The 13,014-nt window shown below is 46.6% G+C and overlaps 1 protein-coding gene across 1 annotated transcript; it reads left to right on the plus strand.

Moving 5' to 3' along the window:
• The first annotated feature begins 9,214 nt into the window (after positions 1 to 9,214).
• On the plus strand, positions 9,215 to 12,577 carry LOC138357218 (uncharacterized). The gene is made up of 4 exons (XM_069313877.1): positions 9,215 to 9,305; positions 10,268 to 10,361; positions 11,261 to 11,712; positions 12,192 to 12,577. The coding sequence occupies exons 1-4, from the start codon at positions 9,215 to 9,217 to the stop codon at positions 12,575 to 12,577; spliced, it is 1,023 nt and encodes a 340-aa protein (XP_069169978.1).
• The last annotated feature ends 437 nt before the right edge of the window (positions 12,578 to 13,014 follow it).

A 13,014-nucleotide genomic window follows, 5' to 3' on the forward strand; every position in this document is an offset into this window, starting at 1 on the left:
AAATGAATGACAGGGTCTACTAGTGAGCGTGTGAGTAAGGTATTGTATATATGACTAAGATATTGTATATATGAGTAAGGTCTTACATATATGAGTAAGGTCTTACATATATGAGTAAGGTCTTACATATATGAGTAAGGTCTTACATATATGAGTAAGGTCTTACATATATCCATACAATACAGACAGCCCATCCTGCTGACTAGATAGTACTTACAGCAACCATATGGACCAGCGAACAGATATTGACGTAATGGACAATTTTAAAGTAGAATTTGGTGCCATGGAATCTGGACAAACTGGAAAAGGTTCTGTATTTACGTTATTAATAAAACCTAACCTAGGCATCCTAGGCCTAATATATGCCAAGGCCTAATTTAGTACATATGCCATACATACGAAAGAGCAAAGCTCATTAATAAAACCTAACCTAGGCATCCTAGGCCTAGTATATGCCAAGGCCTAATTTAGTACATATGCCATACATACATATGCTATAATAATGCTATACTAGGCTATGCTAGTAATGCTATATTAGGCTTGGGAATGTTTAAGTTTGGTTTTATCTTTATTTTGTCCAGAGTCCATAAAGTGAATCAGTTTAGACTCAGAAAACACCTGTTTGGCAAAAAGGCCAAACAGGTGTTGGCCTGTAATACAACAGGTGTACTTGTGGAACAAATTTCCGGGTAAAGTAATGAGACGTAGAATCACTGAAGTGTTTCAAGTGTAGGCTAGACACATATACGAATGAGCTTACTTGCGTAGAATTAGGAGCTCCCACGCATGGGTTCATAAACTTCTGACTTTCCTTTATTTTGATGTACTTATGTAGTACATTGGAGATGCCACAAATACCGTGGGAGGACCTGACTCTTGATCCAGCTCTATAGGAACCACATCAGGTCCAGCTACGAACCCATTTGGTGGACCAGAGGGCCACCATCTCTCTAGTGGCCTCGAAGAGGACAGGAATCCGGTGGCTTGTCAACCCCGACCATTACATGAAGGTGTCTTTGGGGTCGGCGGCAGCTTGGGCAAGTATCGTCTGAGGAAGAACTGCTTTATGAGTTCGTCGAGCAGTAGTCTCCAGGTTCGGCAAAAGCGCTTGGATCGCCAGACTTCATTGTGGCCAGTCAGTCAATAGGCAGCAAACACAAACACCTCAGCAATGTTATTACCAAACAACACTCATCAATCATCATCAATCAAGGGGGCAAGAGACAAGCGAACCTCACAATAATTGTACTGGAGACGGCCAGGGCGGGAGGCGGAATGTGCCCCTCTCTAGTCTCACCCTTTACAGTTATTGGTGCAGCGTCGTGGCCTTCTGGGCGACGCTCTGGTGAGGTGAACAAATCCACAAGGGCAGTGGCGAGGATTCGAACCTGCGTCTGGGAGCATCCCAGACACTGCCTTAATCGACTGAGCTACGACAGGGTAAAAGGTTGATGCATCACGTTAGTGTGATCTCTGTGTGCTGTGGTGAGGTGTGAGGAACAACAGGGTAGACACGGGGCTCCCATGAGAGACGATGGGAACGAAGGGAGAGGAGGAAATGAGAAGGAAGGCGATGAGTGACAATAATGTAGCTGAAGAATGTTGACCAGACCACACACTAGAAGGTGGAGGGACGACGACGACGTTTCGGTCCGTCCTGGACCATTCTCAAGTCGATTGAGAAGGGACGACGTCGTCGTCCCTTCACCTTCTAGTGTGTGGTCTGGTCAATATGAGAAGGAAGATGAGGAAGCGGATGATGAGGTTAATGCACAGCCTTGCAGCGGAGGTGACCATGACTGGCTCCATCTGACACCTGTCTTAACCTGCCTCGCATTTTATTACCTGCGAATATTATTGTTTACATTTTTAACATTTCTTGCTATCATTTTATTGACGATTTTCTCTTGTTTTCCTTTCTGTCTTTCTCGTCTTCAAGTTATCTTTTCCTTCTCTTCCTCCTACACTTGGGTCCTTTGCGACCTGGAATGATGACAAGGGGAGGGAAGTCTCCAGGTGAGAGGTCAGAGGTCAAGGGTCAAGACAAGGGTTCACGGGCTGATGCCCTTGTTGGCTTTGGTCAGTAACTGGACGAATAACCAATTCAACGCTCCGTCCTCTACTCCTATAGTATATATGCTATCCTTAATAGTATCAGCACGCACACACACGCACACACGCACACACACACACACACACACACGCACACACACGCACACACACACACACGCACGCACACACATACACACACACACACATACACACACACGCCGGTGGACAGCACGCTGGACAGGTGATCCTGTGGTCCCGGGTTCGATCCCGGGCGCCGGCGAGAAACGATGGGCAGAGTTTCTTTCACCCTATGCCCCTGTTATATAGCAGTAATGCTAGGAATGTTACCTAGCAGTAAATAGGTGCCTGGGAGTTAGTCAACTTTCACGGGCTGTTTCCTGGGGAGTGTGTACTCACCTAGTTGTGCTTGCGGGGGTTGAGCTCTGGCTCTTTGGTCCCGCCTCTCAACTGTCAATCAACAGGTGTACAGGTTCCTGAGCCTTAATAGTGTGTGTGTGTGTGTGTGTGTGTGTGTGTGTGTGTACTCACCTAGTTGTGTTTGCGGGGATTGAGCTCTGGCTCTTTGGTCAATCAACAGGTGTACAGATTCCTGAGCCTATTGGGCTCTACGGAGTATGCGTGTGTGTGTGTGGTGTGGGGAAAAAAAGTAGTAGTAGAAACAGTTGATTAACAGTTGAGAGGCGGGCCGAAAGAGCAGAGCTCAACCCCGCAAGCACAACTAGGTGAAAACTACTAGGTGAATACACACACACGCACACAGGGGAGGACCTGGTAGCCTGGTGTATAGCGCGAAGAACTCGTAATTCCGTGGCGCGGGTTCGATGCCCGCACCAGGCAGAAACAAAGAAACAAATGGGCAAAGTTTCTTTCACCCTGAATGCCCCTGTTACCTAGCAGTAAATTTCGAGTTAGTCAGCTGTCACGGGCTGCTTCCTGGGGCGTGTGTGTGTGTGTGTGTGTGTGTGTGTGTGTGTGTGTGTGTGTGTGTGTGTGTGTGTGTGTGTGTGTGGTGTGCAGAAAAAAAAGTAGTTAGTAAACAGTTGATTGACAGTTGAGAGGCGGGCCGAAAGAGCAAAGCTCAACCCCCGCAAACACAACTAGGTGAATACACACGAGTCGATACCTAGTTAAACACAAGACAAAGTTAGAGAAGATTCGAAGGTATGCCACCAGACTAGTCCCAGAACTGAGAGGTATGAGCTGCGAGGAAAGGCTATGGGAGCTAAACCTCACGTCCCTGAGGAAGAATTTGTAGTAAGGGGAGTAGAGTAAGGGAAGACATGATAGCTACCGACAAAAGTCTCAGGGGAATTGACAGGGTGGAAAGAGACAAATTATTTAGCATGGGTGGAACACGAACAAGGGGACACAGGCGGAAACTTAGTACCTAAATGAGGTACAGAGACATTAGAATTTTGTTTTCAATGTCAGAGTAGTTAACAGATGGAATGCACTAGGAAGTGATGTGGTGGAGGCTGACTCCATACACAGTTTCAAATGTAGATACGATAGAACCCAGTAGGCTCAGGAATCTGTGCACCCGTTGATTGACAGTTGAAAGGCGGGAACAAATAGCCAAAGTTCAACACCCCCCACCTCCCAAGCACAACTAGGTGAGTACACACACACATATACAAACATTAATTCTCCAGCATGAATAAAAAGAATTAATGAGAGTTTAGCAAGAGTTGCAAGTGAAACTGTGCTGAAGGCCCCTCATAACACCGTGGGAACCTGGCGCCAGACATGGCTGACTTTTGTTGTCGGGATGTTGAACCCGCCTCCCCGCCCTCGCCGCCCTCAGCGCCCTCCCCGCCCTCGCCGCCCTCAGCGCCCTCGCCGCCCTCAGCGCCCTCCCCGCCCTTCCCGCCCTCAGCGCCCTCCCCGCCCTCAGCGCCCACAGCGCCCACAGCGCCCTCGCCGCCCTCCCCGCCCTTCCCGCCCTCATCGCCCTCGCCGCCCTCACTCAGTATAATATATTACCTCCAGATAAACACCACGAAGGTCAGAAGACTTGTTGAGTGTCCAGGACTTTTGAAAAAGACTGGTAGAGTGCACATGTCTTCTGAAGACGACTGGGAAAGTGTACAATGTGTTTTGAATAAGGCTGATGAAGTGTACATGTCTGGTGAAGATTAATGGAGTAGTTTGTATTTGTAAGAATGATGTGGCGTATATGTTTAGGAACCCAGCTGCTTAGGATGTCCATAATACAAATTGTGTTCTCGAATTTGTCTTTTTGATAAGACTGACATTCCTTTAGTGTCCTGGACATTAATGAAGGAAATCTTCACCGCCAAAGACACTTTCAGGTGTGTGCAGTTTTATGTGAATATGTAAATACTCAGTGGAGGCAGCAACAGTTTAAGCAAATATTTAAGTGGGAAGGGAAAGCTATAAAGTTTGATCTGAGACGAAGGTACTCGACAGGGCGCTTAAGAGAGGCGGACATCATTGGAATACCTTTGTAAACTAACGGACCTTTGGGTGGCGAGGTGGGCAAGCTTGCGGTGTGAGAGATAACACAACACGCACCACATTCCAAGATATTTTCCAAACACTATCTGCGTTGTATAAACACACTCACGCACACGCACTTGAACGCACGCTGGAAAAAATGGATTGACGAGTGAGTACGCACACATACCCAACACACTTATACATACACAGCACGCATGCGCATACACAGGCATCTGTACACACACACACACACAAAGCTAATGAAGAATATAAAATATTAGGAGGACTTCAGAAGGTTACAGGATGACCTTGACAAACTCCAGGAGTCAGCAAACAAATGACTGCGAGAATGTAATCAAAATAAGAGTAATGAAGATGGGTTAGGGAGATCAGAAGGCAGCCACCCCATAATGGGGAAGGCCACCCCACAGGACTCGGACAGAGGAAAGCACTTGCGAAGGGTAATAATTCCAACACTATCTCCAGAGTCACACATAAACAGTGCAGCATCAGCGGCACATGAGATGCTGACTAACATGACAACGTTTAGAAAATTAAACTGTGAGACTTTCACGGCCTTTCTTAGACAATCAAGACCTTTCTTAGATAATCAAGGCCTTTCTTAGACAATCAAGACCTTTCTTAGATAATCAAGGCCTTTCTTAGACAAATACTAGACTATACATTACCATCCTGGAATAAGCACCTTGTAAACCATAAAATAATAATGTAGAAGTGCAAGAGTTTGCAACAAGTTTAGTACCAGAGCTAAGAGGACTGAGCTATAAGGATACGTTAAGGGGACTAGACATTACAACCATGGAGGCAAGAAGAAGCAGAGGGGACATGATCGCAACATACAAGATTCTGAGGGGAATTGACAAGATTTTCGAGGACAAGAGAGATATAATAGATATGATACAGAAAAATAGGTCAGAAATCAGTATATTTGACAACCGATGGATAGAAAGGCGAGGTTAAAGAACTAGCAAATACATGTGTTCAAACTCACTCAATGTATTCATAAACACGCATGTGTTCACACACGCACGCAGAAACACACACACATGGGGCCTCGTAGCCTGGTGGATAGCGCGCAGGACTCGTAATTCTGTGGCGCGGGTTCGATTCCCGCACGAGGCAGAAACAAATTGGCAAAGTTTCTTTCACCCTAAGTGCCCCTGTTACCTAGCAGTAAATAGGTACCTGGGAGTTAGTCAGCTGTCATGGGCTGCTTCCTGGGGTGTGTGTGTGTGGTGTGGGAAAAAAAAAGTAGTTAGTAAACAGTTGATTGACAGTTGAGAGGCGGGCCGAAAGAGCAAAGCTCAACCCCCGTAAAAACTAGTGAACTAGTTTTTACTAGTTTACACAACTAGTAAACACACACGCACGCACACACAAGTACGCACAGATGATCATAAAAGTGGCTATTGGAGTTCAACACGAGCAAATGTAAAGTTATGGAAATGGGATTAGGTGACAAGAGACCAAAGGGACAGTACACAATGAAGGGAGAACTGCCTTCCTTTAACGATTCGAGAAAGAGACCTGGGAGTGAACGTAACACCTAATCTATTGTTCTGTACACTGGGCACAGTACAATAGTGGTGACACTGGTTACAGTACAATGTGTACTGCACTGTTGTACAGTAACCAGAACAGTGTAACCAGTACACTGTACTGGTTACAGTACAGTGTACTGCACATTAGCCCCCCAGCAGCTAATGTGCACCCCAAATGTATAACGTTTTACACTATTCATTTTGTAGAGGGCTCAGGAAAGAAGGCAACAATTAAGCTTATCTTTTCCTAGGCCTATTATACTAAATATATCTTAATTGTATTAATAACTAATAATAATACTAATTGTACAAATAATATGTACTTAATCAGGTCTAATATTAAATATTTTAGGCCTAGGATTTCTTATTTAAGCCTTGAACAGATTAGGCTAGATAATCTAGCCTAATCTTTCTAATATTTAAGCCTTAGACGGATTAGGTTAGGTTGTTTCAGTTTTTGTTACGCCATTTAAAATTCAAATGGCAAAAAAAACATGGATTTGTGTGTGGGGGGGGGGGACAGCCATTAATTTGTTTATTTGTTTATTCCATCCAGACCAACCTGTCCTCCTACAACCTGTCCTCCTACAACCTGTCCTCCTACAACCTGTCCTCCCACAACCTGTCCTCCCACAACCTGTCCTCCTACAACCTGTCCTCCTACAACCTGTCCTCCTACAACCTGTCCTCCCACAACCTGTCCTTCTACAACCTGTCCTCCTACAACCTGTCCTCCTACAACCTGTCCTCCTACAACCTGTCCTCCCACAACCTGTCCTCCTACAACCTGTCCTCCTACAACCTGTCCTCCCACAACCTGTCCTTCTACAACCTGTCCTCCTACAACCTGTCCTCCCACAACCTGTCCTCCTACAACCTGTCCTCCTACAACCTGTCCTCCTACAACCTGTCCTCCTACAACCTGTCCTCCCACAACCTGTCCTCCTACAACCTGTCCTCCTACAACCTGTCCTCCCACAACCTGTCCTTCTACAACCTGTCCTCCTACAACCTGTCCTCCCACAACCTGTCCTCCTACAACCTGTCCTCCTACAACCTGTCCTCCTACAACCTGTCCTCCTACAACCTGTCCTCCCACAACCTGTCCTCCTACAACCTGTCCTCCTACAACCTGTCCTCCCACAACCTGTCCTTCTACAACCTGTCCTCCTACAACCTGTCCTCCTACAACCTGTCCTCCTACAACCTGTCCTCCCACAACCTGTCCTCCTACAACCTGTCCTTCTACAACCTGTCCTCCTACAACCTGTCCTCCTACAACCTGTCCTCCCACAACCTGTCCTCCTACAACCTGTCCTCCTACAACCTGTCCTCCTACAACCTGTCCTCCTACAACCTGTCCTCCTACAACCTGTCCTCCTACAGCCTGTCCTCCTACAACCTGTCCTCCTACAACCTGTCCTCCTACAACCTGTCCTCCTACAACCTGTCCTCCCACAACCTGTCCTCCTACAACCTGTCCTTCTACAACCTGTCCTCCTACAACCTGTCCTCCTACAACCTGTCCTCCTACAACCTGTCCTCCCACAACCTGTCCTCCTACAACCTGTCCTCCTACAACCTGTCCTCCTACAGCCTGTCCTCCTACAACCTGTCCTCCTACAACCTGTCCTCCTACAACCTGTCCTCCTACAACCTGTCCTCCCACAACCTGTCCTCCTACAACCTGTCCTCCTACAACCTGTCCTCCTACAACCTGTCCTCCTACAACCTGTCCTCCTACAACCTGTCCTCCTACAGCCTGTCCTCCTACAACCTGTCCTCCTACAACCTGTCCTCCTACAACCTGTCCTCCTACAACCTGTCCTCCTACAACCTGTCCTCCTACAACCTGTCCTCCTACAACCTGTCCTCCCACAACCTGTCCTCCTACAACCTGTCCTCCTACAACCTGTCCTCCTACAGCCTGTCCTCCTACAACCTGTCCTCCTACAACCTGTCCTCCTACAACCTGTCCTCCTACAACCTGTCCTCCTACAACCTGTCCTCCTACAACCTGTCCTCCTACAACCTGTCCTCCTACAGCCTGTCCTCCTACAACCTGTCCTCCCACAACCTGTCCTCCTACAACCTGTCCTCCTACAACCTGTCCTCCTACAACCTGTCCTCCTACAACCTGTCCTCCTGCAACCTGTCCTCCCACAACCTGTCCTCCTGCAACCTGTCCTCCCACAACCTGTCCTCCTGCAACCTGTCCTCCCACAACCTGTCCTCCCACAACCTGTCCTCCTGCAACCTGTCCTCCCACAACTTGTCCTCCTACAACCTGTCCTCCTACAACCTGTCCTCCTACAACCTGTCCTCCTACAACCTGTCCTCCCACAACCTGTCCTCCTACAACCTGTCCTCCTGCAACCTGTCCTCCTACAACCTGTCCTCCTACAACCTGTCCTCCTACAACCTGTCCTCCTACAACCTGTCCTCCTACAACCTGTCCTCCCACAACCTGTCCTCCTACAACCTGTCCTCCTACAACCTGTCCTCCTACAACCTGTCCTCCTACAACCTGTCCTCCTACAACCTGTCCTCCTACAACCTGTCCTCCTGCAACCTGTCCTCCTACAACCTGTCCTCCCACAACCTGTCCTCCTACAACCTGTCCTCCTACAACCTGTCCTCCTACAACCTGTCCTCCTACAACCTGTCCTACAACCTGTCCTCCTACAGCCTGTCCTCCTAAAACCTGTCCTCCTACAACCTGTCCTCCTACAACCTGTCCTCCTACAACCTGTCCTCCTACAACCTGTCCTCCTACAACCTGTCCTCCCACAACCTGTCCTCCTACAACCTGTCCTCCTACAACCTGTCCTCCTACAATAAAGTCGCATTTCGCTCGTATGCGTCACATAAGGCCCAAAAATTATCGTACTAGAAAATGGAAGCGGCTGGCGAAAGTGACGTACTGTCCCGTTTTCTGTTTTAGGTCCTCTGGTAAGTCAGGAGAGACCACTTTAAATTGACCGTTTTCTTTACGTTGGGAAACCTTAGGAGGACGGGTCGCCAGAGAAGGTATAAGTACAACCATATTTGTGTAATGGGTTACAATCTGTTTACGCTACACATGATTTGTTTTGATAATGAGTGAGGCTTATTGACAGATGACGGAGCGGGGTTGCCAGATGCTGCTGGCGACTGTGGCGGCGACGGTGGCAATGGCAGCGCTGACAACTTCTGCCAGAGGCAAAATAGGTGGGTCCTTGTCTACTGTGTTTCCCTTAAATATAATATTTCATATGGTAATCTACGGAAATTAAACTATTACTTTGGACGGGACTCCATTATTTTCTTACATTCATATCCCTCAATTTGGAAGTTCCTTTGTGAGTAGTTATTCCTTCAAAACGAGTTGGGGTTAAATAATATCTTAAGATATCCGCCGATTAAGTGATATATAACTAGCTAAACCATTTCAGAAGACTTTATGAGTATATGAAGGTATTCCTATAAGGAGTGAATCTCTAGTACAAATACAGTTTTCTTGAGTAATTCATATTTTTGAAGCAAGGTTGAGAGGCCTTTACCACAAGGCGAAAAACAGCCCTAGGGCCAGATTCACGAAGCAGTTACGCAAGCACTTACGAACTTGTACATCTTTTCTCAATCTTTGACGGCTTTGTTTACAATCATTAAACAGTTAATGAGCTCCGAAGAACCAGGAGGCTGTTTATAACAATAACAACAGTTGATTGGAAAGTTTTCATGCTTGTAAACTGTTTAATAAATGTAACCAAAGCCGTCAAAGAGTGAGGAAAGATGTACACGTTCGTAAGTACTTGCGTAACTGCTTCGTGAATCTGGCCCCTAGAGGTTTAACCAGCTACTTAGTAGATAAGTGAGCGTGAGAAGATTACTTTTAAGTATTACTTGTTACTTATTTACTTTGAATTGTGTCACGAGCTATTCATGCCCGTACCACCTCTTGGGTGGCTCAATCTTCATCACTCAATCAATTTTGATTATAAACTCAGTTGACAACTATAGGATACTTCCTGGTTGGTCAGCAAGCTATTGTGGTGGCCTTAATTACCTACTGCTTTTGACAGACTTAACACCAAACCAATATTACATTACTTCTCCATAAATATACTACAGGTACAGTTTTCTTCTGTAATAGACGTTATATTATTTGTAATATGTGTGTATGTTTCCAGACTTTCGCTACCCCGATGCTATAGTGAAGCCGAGAGTGAAGTGTTTGAGAGAGGGAGTCTTCCCTCACCCCAGGAATTGTACGTGGTACTACAGGTAAGTCTGTACCTGGTGGTACAGTAAGTCTGTACCTGGTGGTACAGTAAGTCTGTACCTGGTGGTACAGGTAAGTCTGTACCTGGTGGTACAGTAAGTCTGTACCTGGTGGTACAGGTAAGTCTGTACCTGGTGGTACAGTAAGTCTGTACCTGGTGGTACAGTAAGTCTGTACCTGGTGGTACAGTAAGTCTGTACCTGGTGGTACAGGTAAGTCTGTACCTGGTGGTACAGGTAAGTCTGTACCTGGTGGTACAGGTAAGTCTGTACCTGGTGGTACAGGTAAGTCTGTACCTGGTGGTACAGGTAAGTCTGTACCTGGTGGTACAGGTAAGTCTGTACCTGGTGGTACAGGTAAGTCTGTACCTGGTGGTACAGTTACATACAGGTAATGATTCGATGATGAGTGAGAGTCTACGTGGCGGTAGTCATAAATCTGCTTCTTAAATATAACAACACAAGGGAACAACCAATGGGGGGGACATGATTACGACGTATAAAATATAAAGGATAGAAAACATGGACACGAACATCCATTTTAAATTGAGAGAAAATGGGAAATATGAAACGCGAACGATTCAGACACATAAGAATCCTGCACAGCTCAAAAAATAATACCACATAACGAACCCAAACGCCGGAAGATTAAAGTCAAGGAACTAGGTACAATAAGTTGCGAAACACAGTTAAACCTCAGCATCTTGTATGCAGATATATGTTAGAACTTAAGTGTGTCGTTCACTCTTACAATCTTGTTCACAACAACTTTGAGACACATTAAGAATGTTTGAAATCCGTGACTTATGCGACTTTTTAAGAGTATAAATTAAGGGGAATTATTTCATAACAGGTCAAAATGGATTTCACCTCGAGTTGTTTTGTTTCATGTGTTGGCGCAGGTGCGTGGACAGGATGAACGTGGGCTTCTTCTGGACGAGTTACTTCGAGTGTGAGCCGGGGACGGTGTTCTCAGACGATCTGGATCAGTGTGTGTTCCCGCACCTGGTGAGGCCTCCTTGTGGTACCTACAACCTCCCAGTCTCCACCAACCCACCGACTACACTTCCCCCCACAACTACCACCACAACCACCACAACTCTACCTATCACAGCTTCAACTATCAAGACACAACCGACAACCACCACGAGCCCCGTTAACCTGCCTTGTAAGTTTAACGACGACGACAGCTGCGCGGTCTACGAGCCGTGCTTCCCCGACACGGAGCGCCGGATACTCTGCCGTGGCTGTTATGTCGGCAGGTTGCAGGTGTTCATCGAGGCGGCGGTCGTCTGCAACAGGGACAACCACCTCATCGAGAAGAGTACCAGCAAATGCTTCCTTGATCCTGCTAGTAAGTCCACCCTCTTAATAAGTCCACTCTGTTAGTAAGTCGACCCTGCCAGACCCTGATTGTAAATCAACCCTCATACTAAGCCAACCCTGAAACCTAGTTGTGTTCCAGTTAGATAACATTATCCCAGTCGAGTAACAAAAAGTCTTAGCTAAGTTACGTAGTGTCCCAGTCAGGGAACGCAATGTTCAAATCAGGTAACACCGTGTCTCAGTGTGATGTGTCCTTACCAGGTAACACCGTGTTTCAGGCAAGTAACGCCTCGTCTCAGACAAACAACGTCTTATCTCAGATAATGTTTGTCCCAGACAGCCAATGCCGTGTTGCAGAACGCCAGCATTGTTTAAATTAATAATGCTGTAGTGTCGTTCTTATTTTCTTAGTATAACAGTCATGGTGTCAGCGATTTCTTTTGATAGTTATTTTACCAGAAGGGGCTTTGGAAAGTGTAAATCTTACTCTTGATATTTGCTTTTCAGAAGTAGCCAACTGCTTAACTGCCACCACACCTAAAACTACCACTACACCTAAAACTACCACCACCACCACAACCACCACCAGTACCACTCCGCCTACCACAGCACTGTCGATTACGACAACCACCACGAGCCCCGTTAACCTGCCCTGTAAGTTTAACGACGACGACAGCTGCGCGGTCTACGAGCCGTGCTTCCCCGACACGGAGCGCCGGATACTTTGCCGTGGCTGTTACGTCGGCAGGTTGCAGGTGTTCATCGAGGCGGCGGTCGTCTGCAACAGGGACAACCACCTCATCGAGAAGAGTACCAACAGATGCTTCCTCGACCCTGCTAGTAAGTCAATCCTGATAGTAAATCAACCCTTTAATCAATCCACTTACGAGTAAGTCCACTCTCCTAGTAAGTCCACCCTGGTAGATCTCAATAATACTAAGTACATCCTGATATTACGTCAACCATCCTAGTTAGTCGACTCTACTAGTCAGACGACCCAACTAGTAAGTTGGTCCTTCTAGAATCCTAATTGAAAGTCGACCCTGATAGTAAGTCGGACCTGAAAATAAGTCTAATACTGCTAGTTAGTCGATTATGTTAGTTGGTCAACCTTGCCAGTAAATTGACCATGATAGTGAGTCGATCCTCTAAGTAAGTCAACCCTGAGAGCCAGCTGTGTTACGGGCAGGTAACACTCTGGCACAGTCAGGTAACACCACTTAATTTCAAGTAACGATGTGTCTCAAAAAGGTAACGTCGTCTGAGTAAGATAACGCCATATCCCAGTTAAGCAATGCACTGTCCCAGTTAGGGAACGCCGTGTCGCTTT

This window comes from Procambarus clarkii, chromosome 76 (genome assembly GCF_040958095.1).
Source record: "Procambarus clarkii isolate CNS0578487 chromosome 76, FALCON_Pclarkii_2.0, whole genome shotgun sequence".
Classification (NCBI taxonomy): Eukaryota; Metazoa; Arthropoda; class Malacostraca; order Decapoda; family Cambaridae; genus Procambarus; species Procambarus clarkii.